Source organism: Drosophila elegans, unplaced genomic scaffold (genome assembly GCF_018152505.1).
Source record: "Drosophila elegans isolate 14027-0461.03 unplaced genomic scaffold, ASM1815250v1 contig_208, whole genome shotgun sequence".
Taxonomy (NCBI): Eukaryota; Metazoa; Arthropoda; class Insecta; order Diptera; family Drosophilidae; genus Drosophila; species Drosophila elegans.
Window position 1 is genome coordinate 1,570,362 of NW_024545578.1, and position 16,127 is coordinate 1,586,488.

The window sequence follows — 16,127 nt, forward strand, 5'->3', positions numbered from 1 at the left end:
TTTATGGCCAATCGGAAAAGTTTATCAATGTCGAGAACTTTTCTTCGAACGCGACATGCAAATTATGAAATTTATTTGGTGAACCCTAATTCTGCCTAAATTTCCATATAAGGTTGCGTTTTCTATTTGCTTATCTCGGTTTCTATTGTGATGTCGTTATAAAATTTGCTATCTGTTTGTTTTCGTTTACGATGTTCTTGATCAAACGATTTTCTGTTGATTTTTATGGCCAATTGGAAAAGTTTACCAGCGCCAATTTGCCCTAAACATACTTTATGGTTTGATGGGGTTCTCAATTTTGATAAGAATTTAAGTCGGCGTGATTTTCGAGGAAAAGCATGTAAAGTTTGTTACTTTTGGATTTGATTAATTTAAAAATTGGCCAACGTTTTTTATTTGACACTTGACCTTTAGTTAGCTAAACTTCTCATTTACTTAGTAGAAAGATGGCAAAAGTAAGCCAAACTTTTATATTTATGCATTTTATTAAATTAAGCCACACTTTTATGTATCTAAACTTAAATCAAATGATCAAAACTTGTATATATCTAAGATAAAATGCATTATGAAAACTTTAATATATCTAAAATTAATTAAACGAGTCAAATGTAAAATAACAGGATTTAATTTAATTTGTATGTGTTGTTTTAATTTACGTTATTTAATCTGGTGAGGCCTTGACTTTAAGACTCCCTAACTTTCACAATCAAAATTCAAATTCAAAAGTCTTTAGTAAACTAAATTCCCGAAAAATGAGTCCAAATTCACGGCGCTGCCTTACTCTGCTTTTCGTGGCAATATCTTTTTTGGGCCTCCACCTAATCGATGATCATATAAAACTTAAGAAGCGTAAGTTTGAGTTGCTAAATAAAAACACAGGGTATTGCATTGAACATATTTTATGATCAAACAGCCTTTTTGGCCCGTCATCGCCATGAAATCGAGGGGATCCAAGACGATTTGGTGCATTTGGCAGATAATGTAAGCCTGTAGCTAAGAGTTTTCATTTGAATAGCAATCTAAAGTTCCGAAAAGTGCACCATAGAGAAACTGGCGATGGAAGACTCACTGGAGTATCTGCAGATCAGCTGCCATGTGAATGACCTGCCAGAGGGTTATGTGAGAAGACTGAAGCCCGTGGATTATGGCCGTAGTTTCTTCCTGAACCAACGCATATTGAAGCCCCTAAAGCGCCAGTGGAATTTCCGAGTGCCCATGGATGCCGTCTCCTCAAACTTGATTGATTCGAGACTCCACTAGACTGATAAAGAAAATGTCAAAAACGAGCCAGCTTATCAGCGGATTCTTGGTGGCAGCGAAACTCTTGACCACCGGGGGATTTCAATTAATCCATGGGGTCAGCATAGAAGGAGCCGCTACTGGAAATGATCGGTAAATCGGTAGGTCGGTAAATCGGTAATGATCCGCGGGCCTTTGTCTTTAATGAGCTTATCCATCATCGCGGTCACAGCTCCCAGCGACTGCTCAAACTCATCTGTCACAGGGCTAATAGGTTTCATTAGTCATCTCCAATCGCTCGGTTTATCAGCTGCTGCCTTTTTTCGGTTTTTTTTTCGGTTTTTCTCTCGTTTTCTGGCCATTTCTCAGAGGGCCAAAAAAGGTGTATTTTCAGTTTAAGTTTGGTCTCACTGACAAAAAAAAGGATACTACACATTGAATTCATATAAAATTATATATAATATTTTAATTAGACATAAAATCATTATATAAAATATAATGCTATTTAAATTGACTGATTATAATACAAATATTTCAATTAATTTAAAACATATAAGATTTAAAATCCCATAGGACTTACATGCATTTTTTAAAATTAATATATTTTGAATTTAATTTCAATTTTCATATATCAAAATCAATTTTGGAAGTAGTCAATAACTAACTATAAATAAATAAAAATCAAAGCGAAAATACTTAAATTATGTACTACGATTTTTTTTACCAGTGCTCAATTGGCTTTTTACCTTTGCCACCTTTTCGTTTTGGACTTTGCGTGTCGACAGCAATTTTCACCTTAATTATTTTTGGTGGCAGGAGTCGTCGGGTGGACAAGGATGTGTCCAGCACGCGCTAATGTTTAATATCCGCCAGGATAATGGAAAGGGTAGTGGTTTCTGTGGTCTTTTGCGGGGGAGGGAAAGTGAAAAAAGACCGAAGAAGACACCCAGTCCAAGACCAGACCAGACAGCTATGCAAATTTCCAACTTTATTTGTATATTAAAAGGAGAAACCTCCACGCCATAATGATGAACCAAGGGAATACCTTGTGACGAGCGACAATTTGTGGAAAATTTTAATAAATTCTACTTACGCAAATGTGGTGAGCTAATGATACCGCAAAAGGTGTCAAGACAATAAATATGAACCATAAATATCTAAACAATATTCAAATTTTTATGTTAGTTCAATAAATTGGCGCCAATTAAATCTAATCGAATTTGTTATATGGCGAAAAAAATAACAATAAATTTGTATTTAAATATTCATAAAAGCAAGTGCGTAAGTTTTTAAAAATTGTACTCTCTGCACCCCGAAAAACTATTTTAAATATGGTAAAGACTAAACCCTTTTGTTAATACATTAGAATGTAGATATGACTTTATTACAGGCTTACATATTTGATTTTAATATAATTTAATATTTGAAAAATTTTATTATATAATTTAAAGTATAACTAACAAAGAAAAATACACCAAAGCAACGCCTATATAGTTATTGATGTCTAGATAATGATTATTAACTTCAAATGCCATTACCAAAATAAAGCTTATGAAGTTTTTGGTATAAACGTTTTGTTTGGTTACATTTTTTATGAAAATATTATTAATGGTTTAAATTTGTAATGACATTCTTCATTTATTTGCCTTCTAGGGCTGGTTAAAATTGAAAAGAGCTGATCTTTGAATATTTTTTAGGCACTAAGATTTAAATTAACATTTATTTATCATTTTAAGCACTTAATTTTTACAAAGATTACGACGAACCAGATATTCCCCAAAAGTTAAAGAGCATCTGCAAAACGGAAGCGAAGCGTGTGCTCGTAAATTATTGTGGCCACACACAGACACGGATACAGAACACACACACAAGGACACCCACAGGATGTCAGCTAGGTGTCCCTGTGTGTGTGTGTGAGTGTGTCTGTTTATTTGCCCATTTGGGCCATCGTCCTTTCGTGTCCTGGCTGTCTAACATTGTCCGTTCATTGTCTTGCCATGGCCTGTTTTTTGAGAGGTGGACTTTCCACCAGCGGTAAAAATGAGAAAATGGGAAATGGGAAAACGGGGATGGAGTCTTCCCTGTTTGCCATTCAATATTGGCGCCATTGTGACCCCCACCCCGCGACTCCTTGCAAGTTCTTTCCCCTTCCCACAAACGCGTTCAATTAGTTAATGAAAAAGTTTCCAATTGGAAAGCAACGTTCGAGTTCAACTAACGACATGGCGGGGCATTAGGGGGTTAAGGACTTGCGCCTTTGTAGAATATGCCTTCAGGTCGGAAATTTATGCATGTGATTTATGCACAACAACGATTGCCAATTACAATATCATTTCTCTTCTTGTCTCCTCGACTTTGTGTTTGCATTTGTTCATTTTGTCTTGCCTTTGGGTTCCTTTTTTTCCATTTTTATTTTTTTTCACTTTTTACCTGTATCTTTCGGTGAGTGTGCGTGTGTTGGGTGCCATTAAGAAATGTGTCAAAACACGTGAGGAATTATATAAGTTAAAATACGACAGCGGGGGTTAAACAGTCAGAGAAGACTCGGTAAAAGGACAAGGAACTGGTGAGAGAATTAATTGATTTTTTTGGGTTGGTATTATAACCAACATTTAGTACTTTATTCACATTGCTTATTCAGTTTTGTAAATAATAGACTAAGAATTAAATATTAAATTAAATCAGAAACAAAATTTGCAATCATTTATATATTACATTTATATTTTACTGATTAAATCTATATTTAGCTATTTATTTAATTAAACTAACTCGAAATCACAATATTGGTTTATACAAGGGATTACGATTAAACATTAAATCAAATTTAATAAAAAGAAGAAGGCCTTCATCAATTTATCTTAAGCAACATATAACGCACTTAGAGAACTCTACTTTAAAAGCAGACATAAGATATATGTTAAGCCATTAGCAAATGACCTTAAGCCTTGCCGAAACATAAATTTCGTCTTGTTAAATTTCTCCAGCATTTTTTAATTTCACTAAATTCCAGCTCAATCAGTAAATGAATTTCAATTTGCAGCGACTATCATCCCTATTAGAAATGCAATCAAAAGTTCCGCAAGCGCATCGCTTCGTAAATCACATTCATTTTATGAATGAAGAGAACAAACAGACCCCCTGCGCTAAATTCTGCAGATACCTGAATGCGGATAGCTACAGACTGCAGACTGAAGACTCCGAGGTTATTTATGGGCCAATAACTTTACAACTAAACGCTCATCTACATTTAATGGCGATAATTTTTGACGCAATTCGAGAAGCAGACACGTCGGCTCTTGGAGCCTCTTTGGCTGTGGCTCTTCTGCATCCCAACTCCATGAAGATGGCCTACAAACAAGAGGCAGCAACCGCAGAAGATAAGGCAAAACACTTGACACCTCGACTTCGGCGTTTTGTTTCCTTTGCGTCGCCATCGGGCAACTTCACTGAGGGAAATAATTGTGCTTTCCATGAGCAAATAATATTCTTTGCTTTCAAAAACTGAAGTTATTTTTTGATGAAAATTGTAATGCTGGAAAGCATCTAAAAAATCAATAAGTGGCACTCTTTAAAATAAATTGGTGTATTAAAAACTAATTACTAATTTAATATTAGGTTTACAAAATAGCATGGTACAAAGAGAAGCACTTCAGTTTTCAGTATTTTCTATGCTCCAAGCTTAGGAATTTTCTTTAAGTGTATAAGGTGCGTGAGGGCTTGTACCGCGTTAAGTATTTAGAAGGAGAGACCAATAAAAAGAGCTCTAGTGAAAAGAAGTAAACAAAGGCAGCGATCGTAAATTCCCTCTGAAAAGGCGAATGCCACTAAAAGGAGTAGGAATGTTGTAAATTTGGGGATTTCGAGATGGCAACAGCTGCCTGTCGAATCCCAAAAGAATATGTGGGTGGCACAGGTGCTTCAGGTGGATCAAGTGGTTCAGTGGCAATCACCCTTCATAGATCATGGCATTGTATATCGCTCCACAAATCGATTTCAGGCTTCATTGGCCGCCCTGCACAGGAAACTCCCGCGTTTTGTGCCAAGCTTTTCCTTTGTTTTTCCCCAGTTTTTCCACAGTGAAAATCCAGCAAGTTAGCCGCTCTATTGATGCTCGGTCAACCAGTGAGTTTCTGTTTTCCGTTTCTGTTTGCTGAATGTTTTTTCTTTGTTTACCGAATGCCGCGCGCCAAAGTCTCGACTATTTTTTTTTTTGGGTTTTTGGTTTTTGCTCTTCTCATATGCGTTCTCAATATTTCCATCATTTCCCTTGACGCGTTTTCTCCATTTCCACGGCAGTCGCCTTTTTGTTCTGCCACCCCACCTTCATTCCCTGAATTTGTGTCATTTGCATTGGCTTTTCCTGTCCGCCACTCGTTTTGCTTTTTCCTCTGGCTTTAATTTCTGTTTGCTGGGAAAGTAAAACAAAGCGAGAGTTGTTGACTTTTGATTCTGGCGATGGTTGAATGGTTGAGTAGTTTGTGGGGTGGGGGCAATCTAGGGTTAGGGGGGTAAAAGGGTGTTAAAGGGGGTTACAAGGGCTCCGAGAGGGAACGTGCCAATGACCAATGTTCTGCTCTAATTCGAATTTCGACGATGGATGGAGTGTGTTTTAGTGGAAAAAAGACCGAACTACATCGAAAAGGTTATACTAAAATGATTTTAATTGCTATTTAGTAAATAAGTTTATGAAATGTTCGTTTATATTTTACGACACTCTTCTAATTTTTTCTCAGTATTTTGATTTTGTATGTTTTTTTTATTTATTCCCTAAAAAAAGGGAAACTCTGGAACGACTTGAACGACTTTTTCGGAAATTTTGAAAGGGGTTAAAATCATTAAAATTGCAAAAAATCGAACCGAATTTACAAATCAAGTTTTGAACGCAGTTTTTTAGGTAACTAAGCACCAAGACATTCAAGATATACCACTTAAAAGTCGGATACTTAATAGAAAAGTTATAGATATAAAACTGCCGGATTTTGGTCACTTTTCTGTGGAGCTATTTTTCGGGTCTTAATTAAGGAGTTAAATCGTAAAAACAAGAACTCATCATTTAAAAAAAAATTTAAATGCAGGTTTTTAGAGGCTTAAGCCACAAGACTTTGAAGATATACTTCTTTGAAATCGGATAGGGGAAAGAAAAGTTATGGATTTAGAACTGCAGGTTTTTGGTCAATTTTCTGCAAACACGACTTTTTCGGAAATTTTGAAAGGGGTTACATCATTAAAATTGCAAAAAATCTACCCGAATTTTCAAATCAAGTTTTGAATGCAGTTTTTTAGGTAACTAAGCACTAAGGCATTCAAGATATACCACTTAAAAATCGGATACTTAATAGAAAAGTTATAGATATAAAACTGCCGGATTTTGGTCACTTTTCTGCAAAGCTATTTTTCGGATCTTATTTAAGGAGTTAAATCGTAAAAACAAGAAGTCATAATTTAAAAACAAAATTTAAATGCAATTTTTAAGAGGCTTAAGCCACAAGACTTTGAAGATATACTTCATTGAAATCGGATGGGGGAAAGAAAAGTTATGGATTTAGAACTGCAGGTTTTTGGTCAATTTTCTGCAAACACGACTTTTTCGGAAATTTTAAAAGGGGTTACATCATTAAAATTGCAAAAAATCGACCCGAATTTACAAATCAAGTTTTGAACGCAGTTTTTTAGGTAACTAAGCACCAAGACATTCAAGATATACCACTTAAAAATCGGATACTTAATAGAAAAGTTATAGATATAAAACTGCCGAATTTTGGTCACTTTTCTGCAAAGCTATTTTTCGGATCTTATTTAAGGAGTTAAATCGTAAAAAAAAGAAATCATAATTTAAAAACAATTTAAATGCAAGTTTTAAGAGGCTTAAGCCACAAGACTTTGAAGATATACTTCTTTTAAATCGGATGTGGGAAAGAAAAGTTATGGATTTAGAACTGCAGGTTTTTGGTCAATTTTCTGCAAACACGACTTTTTCGGAAATTTTAAAAGGGGTTACATCATTAAAATTGCAAAAAATCGACCCGAATTTTCAAATCAAGTTTTGAATGCAGTTTTTTAGGTAACTAAGCACCAAGGCATTCAAGATATACCACTTAAAAATCGGCTACTTAATAGAAGAGTTATAGATATAAATCTGCCGGATTTTGGTCACTTTTCTGCGAAACTATTTTTCGGATCTTAATTAAGGAGTTAAATCGTAAAAACAAGAACTCATACTTTAAAAACAAAATTTAAATGCAGGATTTTAGAGGCTTAAATCATAAGACTTTGAACATATACCACTTTGAAATCGGATGGCGGAAAGTAAAGTTATGGACTTAAATCTTATAAAAAATGCTAAATTTGGCGACCTCGAAAAAATAAGTTTCAATAGTTTGTGGTTTAATTTTGGAATGCCATACCTCGTTGAATTCGTCATGGAACATTTAATCGATTCCCGTTAACAGCTTAAAAATGTTGTTTCGGTTTAATATTAGCAGTTAAAATGGATAATGATACCCCTTTTTAAAAATGCGAAATTACCTCGGTTTTCGGTTGTTTTATTAGAACTAAATGTTCAAAAATTTTGTTTGGCTAAATTTTCGAAAAAGAGAGTGATACAAAATGCGAAAATTTCCCAAAATAATAATTTATAACTTTGAATGCCATTTGATTGGAATTTCATTACGAAATCTACAAAAAAACGTATAACTTTTGTTAGTTTGCAGTCAAAAAATAGTTAAGTCTATTTTAAATGCTCATTTAATTCAAATTAAAAAAAAAAAACAATAATTTTCTTTATATTCTTCTAGGTTGGACTTCCAGCAAGATCCTACGAAAACTAAGCTCATGGTTGCCTGGGGACTGGAAAGGAATTCTGCAGTCTAGGCGCATTTCAAATTATTCATTAAAAATTGTAGTACATTTTTGGATTCACACTAACAATTGAGAAGCTAATTAATGAGCAGTTTTAAATAGCTTAATTAACGTTTAACAAGCACTAATATATAGTTATTTTGAGACGAAATAAAAAGTTTTGTTTAGCACATTTTTGGGTGTTGCCTTTAAATTTTCATTGCGTGTATTTGCAGGCATCTTAATGATTTGTATGAGATATTATAAGAAGTTTTTTGTAGCATATTTTTGGGCTTCGGCGTTTACATCTTCATTGCGTGCATTTGGGCAAACTTTGACAACAACAAAAGAAAAACGTCTACAACAACAACAACAAACATATCGCTGCAAAAAGCGATTACAACAACAACAAAAACCAATTACAAAAACAACAAAAAAATTTGTAATCATTTTGTTTTTGTTGTTGTAGATGCTTTCGTAAATTACAACAACAACAAAAACCAATTACAAAAGCAGCAAAAACAAGAATATCGACTCAAAAAAATTACAACAACAACAACAAAAATTGTTGTTGTAATCGCTTTTCATAGCGTTTGTTGTTGTTGTTGTTGTAATCATATTTGTTTTGTTGTTGTAGATATGTTTCTTTTGTTGTAGTCGAAGTTTGCCCAAATGCACGCAATGAAAATGTTATCGCCGAAGCCGAAAAATAGGCTACAAAAACTTTGTATTTTAGCTAAAAAAAATAATGATGCCTGCAAATAGCTGATATGTGCATAGACTGCCCAAAAGTATGCTACAGATAATATTTTTAATTAGTATTTCTTCTTTTATTTAATTAAAACTAAAAGAAACCAAAAACAATTTTTGTTTTTAAACTTTATTGTGAAAAAATACTTTTTTTATTTATTCTTAAACAATAAAACATTTTTGTCATTTATTGCTTACAAATACTTATTTACACTAATGACTGTCGCCACCTGCTGTTCGATCTTAGAAGTTCAACTAAAACGTGAGTTCCTGCCTTGTCCATAGGGTGCCGCTCTATTGGTTGCCAAGTAAAAATACAAGGTGGCGCTGTAAAGAGAATTCAATAAAAAGTGTTAGTTTTAAACAATCTTTTAAGCAAATGCTATACAAACCTTCGATTGACATGTTCTCCCATAAAAACGGTTTGATCCTCTTCTCCAAGTCCAATTTTATTTGACTGCGATTTGTCCGTGAAGCAATTGTCAACATGCCGACTTTTAATGGCCCTCAGACTACACGAAATTGCTGGAAAATTGCGCTTCATTCCAATGGATTCTGCGTAAAACAAGACTGCCCTGTTGTGGCTGCAGCTGTCTGTTGAAAATATAAATATAAATGCATAGAAATAGTAGAATAGCAAAAATAATAAATAATAATTACAAGCCTCATGCAGTAGCTTACTGGCTGCGATGACATCCACATTTTCGCATCCTGGCTGTGGTGCCTGGCCGAAGTTGGGATAAAAATCGACTCTTCCCCGAGGTCTTATATCGCCGAACAGAGGGTAATCCGTGTGGATCACATCCACGAACTGAGCCGCATTCGGGTGCAAGCTGTCATCCGACCGAGTTGAAAATAGGGGAAGTGCTGGATCCAATCCGGTAACTCTGCTCAAAGTTCCATTGAAATACCGCCCAATGCGACCAGCGATATGAGCTCCCAAACTGTGACCTATGACATGGACCCTGTCCAGATTAATGCCATGTCGCCGGAGGAATTCCTGCAATGATTTCGCCAGAACCCGAGCCACCTTCTGCACAGCCAAGCGTGAGGTGGCATAATCCAAATTGGCCGCTGGTCCCCAGTCAGCCACCAGTATATTCTCATAACCCTGGGCTGTGTAAGCTTAGGGATTTCGAATTGTTATACAAAAATATAGCTGCTATAAACTATAAAACTCGACCAAGCAAAGTGCAGACTATTAAAAGATAAATCAACTCCAAATGCTCACCATTTCGCAGCGGCATAATAGAGCTGTGAGTGCGTGATCCCAGATAACCATGAACGATCAGCTTGACAGATGCCACGGTATCCAGCACCTCCACATTCTCCAGGAGCACATCGCCAGCTGAGTTCAGATAGTATATCTTGCTCTCGCCCACCAAAGAGTCCAGCAGAGCGGCTTGTAAGCCCAAAAACTGGCAGAGAATCGGCACCAGACAAAAACTACTGCTTGTCTTGGCCATGTCTACTCTTGGTTAATCGAATAACTAAAGGTTTTCTCGCCAATCCCACCTTTATATAGCTTTAAAATAGGTTGCGTTCCGTTAATCGTTCAATTAGGGATAGATTTTCCAGACATGACGACATTTCAAGAGGGTGTTCTGTTACTGTATCGGCTAGGCATTAAGTAATTTTCCATAAATATTTTACACACACGCACAGAGAGATTCAAAGCTTAGGCTAGAGTTAAAATGCAAGCAATCGATTGTGGGTTATCCCTGATTTCGGAGATGGCAGTTATAGATATATCCAGATACATCCTATCGCCTGAGCGCATCCGATCCATCGGCAACGGGGCGTATCATCCAGCGAACTTTCTTTAGGGAGTATTTTGCTCCTCGGAAGGTATCCCACCACATTCCGGTGTCACCAGCTTCAGCATAGTTCTGGTCCTGGGGGATATATTTGCCAAACGAGTTGCTGGTGGCACAGTTACTATACCATCCAGCTCCCCTGTGCTTCATGGCACAGTTGCACTCCAGACAATTGTCGTTGTCGCTATCTACGGTGCTAAACTTGGCACCAGCATGGTAGGACAGGGAATCCCCTGCCGAGTTGGTTAAATTTTCCTGGTATTTGCCCAATATAGTCAAGGGATACAATTCGCTTTCGCTGCCAATGGCAAAAGAGGCATAGTTCGCATCCACCTCGTTGCCCGCAAAGTCCTCCATCACGATCCTCAGTTCGTGCAGTGTCGAAGAGGTCAGGGCATGCAGTTTGTTCAGCCCAATGAAGAAATCCGCAGCCAAATTGCCAAATCCTTCGCGATAATCCAGCCAGCCGCGCTCGAAGTTCACATCATCGGAGCTGCGCCTTAGGATCACAGTCCAATCTTGTTCGCATGACACATAGAAGGATTCGGAATCCGGAGTAAGCTTCACCTTCAGGATTCCCGGAGCAGCGAGGTTCGAGTACTCGCAGCCGGTGGGCATGGTGGGATAGTTCGGATGGACACCATCTAATGCACTGGGTCCGTAGAAGATCGGCGGCTGAACTGCACTCGGTCCATGACTCGTTCTCTGGAGGAAATGATTCTGGCGCCTGAAATTGATATATTTTGGATTAATAAAACTTGTTTTTTAATCGAAATAGTGGGTGTCTCAGTGTTAAATTAAATTTACAAAAGGTAGCCATGTACTGATAATCGCAGGCTTTTTATAATAATACAAACAAACAAATAACTAATTAAAAATTATAGCTCATGGTTTGTTATCTGTTCCTCTACATCATTAAATATAAAAAAAATATGTATATACATATTAAACATCAGAACAAATAACTAAGAAATCCATGTTGAGCAAATTTAAAATTGAGTGTTATCTGTTCTTTTAACATCTTGATGTTTAAAATCTGAACTTGTTTCAATGAAGTTCATTCTTCTAAGAATTAAATTAAATGGTTCCTAAAAAAACCAATAAGAAATGTTGTTGATAAAAAACAGAAGACAGACATTTGAAGTTAATCTACTTAATTTATATATTTACCTAATAACCCGTGAAAGATTGGCCACTTCAATCTGCACTGATCTCACACTCAGGGCAGTGGAAGTCAAAAGTGTGGCCAAGGCGTCCAGGCGTTCATCCAAAATAGGATCCGAAACACCCCTCGTAGGCCGCGAGTGTTCTGTTAAAAAATAAATAAAGTTATTTAATATTTATTTACAAGGTAAGTTAATAAAAAGGATGGCAAACACAACATCAACAATTGTAATATCATTATTAAGTTACCATTCAACTTTTTGCGATTGTTAAGTTTGTGTTTCAACTCCCTTACACGGCGTAGAGCAAAAATCCGATTGATTTTACCTTTAATATAGTTCAGAGTTTCTCTCGAAAGATTCTGAACTTGTTCAATGCTGTCCAATCGTGAATTGAAGTCCAATTGCTGGGCTTTAATCGATTCTATTCGAGCTGTACCGCTGTCCTCCAGCTGATCTAATCTGAAATATAAATACATATATATATATATACATTTAATAAATAACTGAAAAGCATGGGGAGAATTTGAAAGAATTCCCTTGAGTCCAGAATTGAATAAAGCTCTCCCCTTTTTTTTTCTGTTTTTTATTGTTACTCATTTTGAATTTGGCATTTAATTGCTGTTTGCCAATCGATCAACAAAAAAAAGAGCAATTAAAAGCAACAAAGAGCGAAATATATTAAGCAAATAAACGAAACGTTGAGAACCGATTTGTAAACACTCTCCGGATGCGTGCGAAAATCAGCAGAAATTTCTGCGAATCCATAACAATAAATTTGACCCAAAAAAAGGAAGAGCGGCAACAGATGTTACTTAATTTAATTGCAGATAATTGACTGACTGTTTGAACATCACTAGCCTTTGAATTCTTCTGCCAAATAAATCGCAAAGTTGCACTGATAAAAAAATGTATATATAATATTTTACTTTTATATATTAAATCACAATATTAAATACCTTGCATATTAAAGTTTGAAATAGTTTCTATTTGATTTAAATGCATTTTATTTAAGTTCAATATATATAGTTTAAATTTGAATTAAAGTTTCAGATATTAAAATCAATTCAAAAAAAAATCAATAAAAAAAATGTTAATTTTTTCATTTTTAAAAACAAATTATAAAATATTTGGATTTACTGCGCTTCTTTTACCAGTCTGCCAAATGTTTTTTGTTTTACCGGTTTTGTAACGAATGTATTTAAGATCTGTTGTGAGTCTATGTGAAACCAGTTCTCACTTCTTATCGATGACTTCCAGGCGGTGGCGCTGGTCCCCGTCCAAGGTCGCCAAAAGGCTTACGCGATTGTTCAGGCTGGTCATCAGTTGGTGGCAGTTCTCACTTTTTGGAGGACTCGTCGTGGTGGTGATCGCTAGACCCTTGAAATTGGCAGAACAAAAAAGGGAGACGCTACAATTAAGCAAACACGAGGCCAGCGCATTGAACTTGTTCTGGCCAAAACGAAACCTGCTGGCCAAAAATCAGCAGCGCGAAGCCAAGCTTAAAATTCACATTACAGTGGACGACCGAGAGAGCAAACACATCACGTTATGCTAACGAGTTTGCATTTTTAACAAAGGGTCCATTTATTTTATTTATCTTGAGTTTATTTTCTGCTCTTGCTGTATGTTTTGCCTGGAACATAAAACAGTTGGGCAAAGCTTTCGGTGTGTATATATTTTGTATGCACTCTCTTTGACATTTTCGTTTCTTACTTTTGTAGCTTTTTCGTCTTTCATTTTATTGAGCATTTGAAGAATTGCTTAATCTTTCAACTTGCATTTCGAAACAGAACTATAAATTGTTCTATTGTAGTATTTTTATCCAAATTTTCGCAATAAAATGTTGAATTATTTGTGAGATTTTTTCATTAGAAATTGTCTTTTTTGAATTTTTGTAGCTTTTTCTTCTTTAATTTTATTGAGCATTTAAAGAATTGCACAATTCTTGGACATGCATTAATCATTTCGAAACAGAACTATAACTTTGTCTGCATTTCAATTTCAAAACACCGAATTGAGTTAAGAATTTTAATTCATTTCTGTATTATACACATTTTTCCAATAAAAACGTTGAATTAATTGGGAATATGTTTCAGTACGGAGTTTTACCCTTGAAATTGATTGCTCTTTCGGTCGTCGGTCGTAACGAATTTCCACTGTAACCTACTCGGAAGCTATTGCCGCGCGATCGCGTTTGTATTTTTCGGTTATGTGGAGATGGAGGAGATGGAGTTGCCTGGGTTGCTTCGGGAACTTCCACCACAGAACCGGTGCTCGAAGCGCAAAGTGCAGCCATCACCACGACGATGGCCATCGTCACCAATTGGGGCCTCATCATCTAGCTTTGTTTACGCGTCGCTCAAGTCAAACAAATCACTGCCAAATCATTCGGGTATAGTGTTTGACACCTAGCCTTCGCTCCACACCCAAGATCTATTGAAAACCTAAGATCACAGAGCCAGAAGAGAGATACGTCCGTTCCGTTCGATATTCGCGAAGATACTGAGCGCATTGCAAGATCTGTTCGATTATCGTGTCATTTCGAGAGGAGCTTTGGCAAAAAGCTTTCGCGAGATGCTCCAAAGAGTGTATTTCTCAGAGGGATCGTCTTTGTTTACACACTGTTTACTGTCTGAAAACAAAAATCCCCTAGGCTTTTTAGTCTCTTTGGGTTGTTAACCATACAGGTGAATACTTAACATGCCCAGCACGCCGAAAACAATTTAACACGGCTCGTATAGAACGATGGACACAAGTTGAGAATTATTAATTGCCTGTGCATAAAAAAATGGCATGAAATCACTACTACAAACTACTAGTCTTGAGCTTAGCTTTAGTCTTTAGTCACAGTATCATTTTAAAGCTAATGAGTTAGGGGTTACTACTGAAGCCATGATTTGCTCTTTCATCAGTTCTTATCATATTTCATTATTAACAATTATAAATAGCACAGCTAGCATCAGTTATAGTACTATTTAATGCTGACTAACTATAATAGTATAGTTTTTTGTAATTACTTGGAAACTTAGAATGTATAACTACACTGATACAAAAAATGGAATAGAAAAAATAAGTATTTGTATATTAAAACCAAAATTTAATATTTCATGTATAATTTGAAACAAAACATAATAATATTAAAAAGAATGCGTATAAAGTTGCACGGTTTTATTTTAACAAATTTATTTAGATTTAAAATATAAACTAAATGCATTATATTTAATTTTAATTTGGTTTTAAATTTAAATAAATTTTCAGAAAAAGATGAAATAGTAAAAAGGTCTAAAAAATCATTATAAAAACAAATATCCAAAATGCAAAACAGCATAAAAAATTTATATATAAATTCAATTGAACATGATAATATTAAACACAATGCTAATTAAAAAAATTAAAAATTTGAATCGATTTAAATTGGAAACAAATTCTTAGATATTAAAATATTACTTTAAAAACCGCAGCGGATGAAAACCAAATTAAAAACTATGTAAATTAAAAAATTTAAATAAGTCATAGGTACTTAGATTTAATACCAGTTTTTTTTTAACAGTGTAATTACTTTATTGGTAACTAAGAAGGTTTAACTACATGCTTTAAAGAAATGTTGATTATAGTATGCAAATTTAGTTAGTAAGCTTTGTAGCCAAACAATTTAAGATATTCATGTATCTCAGTTTTGTTCTTAAAAATCTATTAAAAGTCTTGTATGATTTAAAATGTAGTAAAATACTTTTAATTATTCACTTCCAGTAAACCTACTTATCGAAGGCTTCAGTCTTAAGTAATTAGTGTTAATTGCTATATAATTTTATGCAACTGATGCTCTCTTGGTTCACCGTTCAAAATTCACTACGTACTTTGAATCCAAATGATATGCAAAACCCGTTCATTGGCAACTCGCATAAGCCTGCCTCAACTTGGAATCATATATCCATATATTAAGCCACAAGAAAGGGTAACCAATGAGTAATAGTGTGTTTGGAATCGCACGGCAAATGCCCAAGTTGTCGGCCTTTGTGAAATTCCCCCTACGTTGACAATTTATTTATAGAGTTCTACGATTGCGGTTTTATTAATATGGATTTTGGCCTTAGCCCGTCATTGGTTGGAAATAATGAAAGACTCACGAGCAGAATAAATATGGACAGAGCAATTGCAATTGCACTTCTCATTTGGTTTTACAACACTGATATAAATATTGATCTGACGATTGAATTCAACATTTTATGTATAATGTATAAATTATATAAAATCATAATATTAAATACAGTGAAAATGAAATTACATTTTGAAATATTTAAATCAACTTTTAAAATAG

General features: G+C 35.2%; 3 protein-coding genes across 8 annotated transcripts; 1 reads left to right on the forward strand and 2 right to left on the reverse strand.

Annotated features, from left to right (window-relative positions):
- Positions 1–682: 682 nt before the first annotated feature.
- Positions 683–8,269, forward strand: LOC108146145. 5 transcript variants are annotated; one of them, XR_001774459.2, is made up of 5 exons: positions 683–849; positions 914–981; positions 1,036–1,400; positions 1,967–2,341; positions 8,034–8,269. XR_001774459.2 is itself a non-coding variant. In XM_017272001.2 (3 exons), the coding sequence occupies exons 1-3, from the start codon at positions 753–755 to the stop codon at positions 1,258–1,260; spliced, it is 390 nt and encodes a 129-aa protein (XP_017127490.1). In that variant the 5' UTR covers positions 683–752; the 3' UTR covers positions 1,261–1,690. The 5 variants fall into 5 exon arrangements, 2 of the variants coding, with proteins under 2 accessions (XP_017127490.1, XP_041563928.1); XR_001774460.2 differs by lacking the exon at positions 1,967–2,341; XR_001774461.2 differs by lacking the exon at positions 1,967–2,341 and having other exon boundaries at positions 1,036–1,392.
- A 695-nt stretch (positions 8,270–8,964) lies between these two features.
- LOC108146352 (lipase member H-A) lies at positions 8,965–10,292 on the reverse strand. 2 transcript variants are annotated; one of them, XM_017272325.2, is made up of 4 exons: positions 10,058–10,292; positions 9,508–9,951; positions 9,219–9,420; positions 8,965–9,153 (listed from the first exon to the last, which is right to left on the reverse strand). In XM_017272325.2, exons 1-4 carry the CDS (start codon positions 10,290–10,292, stop codon positions 9,078–9,080), a joined length of 957 nt encoding a protein of 318 aa, XP_017127814.1. In that variant the 3' UTR covers positions 8,965–9,077. The 2 variants fall into 2 exon arrangements, with proteins under 2 accessions (XP_017127814.1, XP_017127813.1); XM_017272324.2 differs by having other exon boundaries at positions 9,487–9,951.
- Positions 10,293–10,433: 141 nt separating this feature from the next.
- Positions 10,434–14,313, reverse strand: LOC108146350 (fibrinogen C domain-containing protein 1). The gene is made up of 5 exons (XM_017272323.2): positions 13,977–14,313; positions 13,047–13,186; positions 12,135–12,268; positions 11,814–11,952; positions 10,434–11,370 (listed from the first exon to the last, which is right to left on the reverse strand). The coding sequence occupies exons 1-5, from the start codon at positions 14,145–14,147 to the stop codon at positions 10,590–10,592; spliced, it is 1,365 nt and encodes a 454-aa protein (XP_017127812.1). The 5' UTR covers positions 14,148–14,313; the 3' UTR covers positions 10,434–10,589.
- Positions 14,314–16,127: the final 1,814 nt, after the last annotated feature.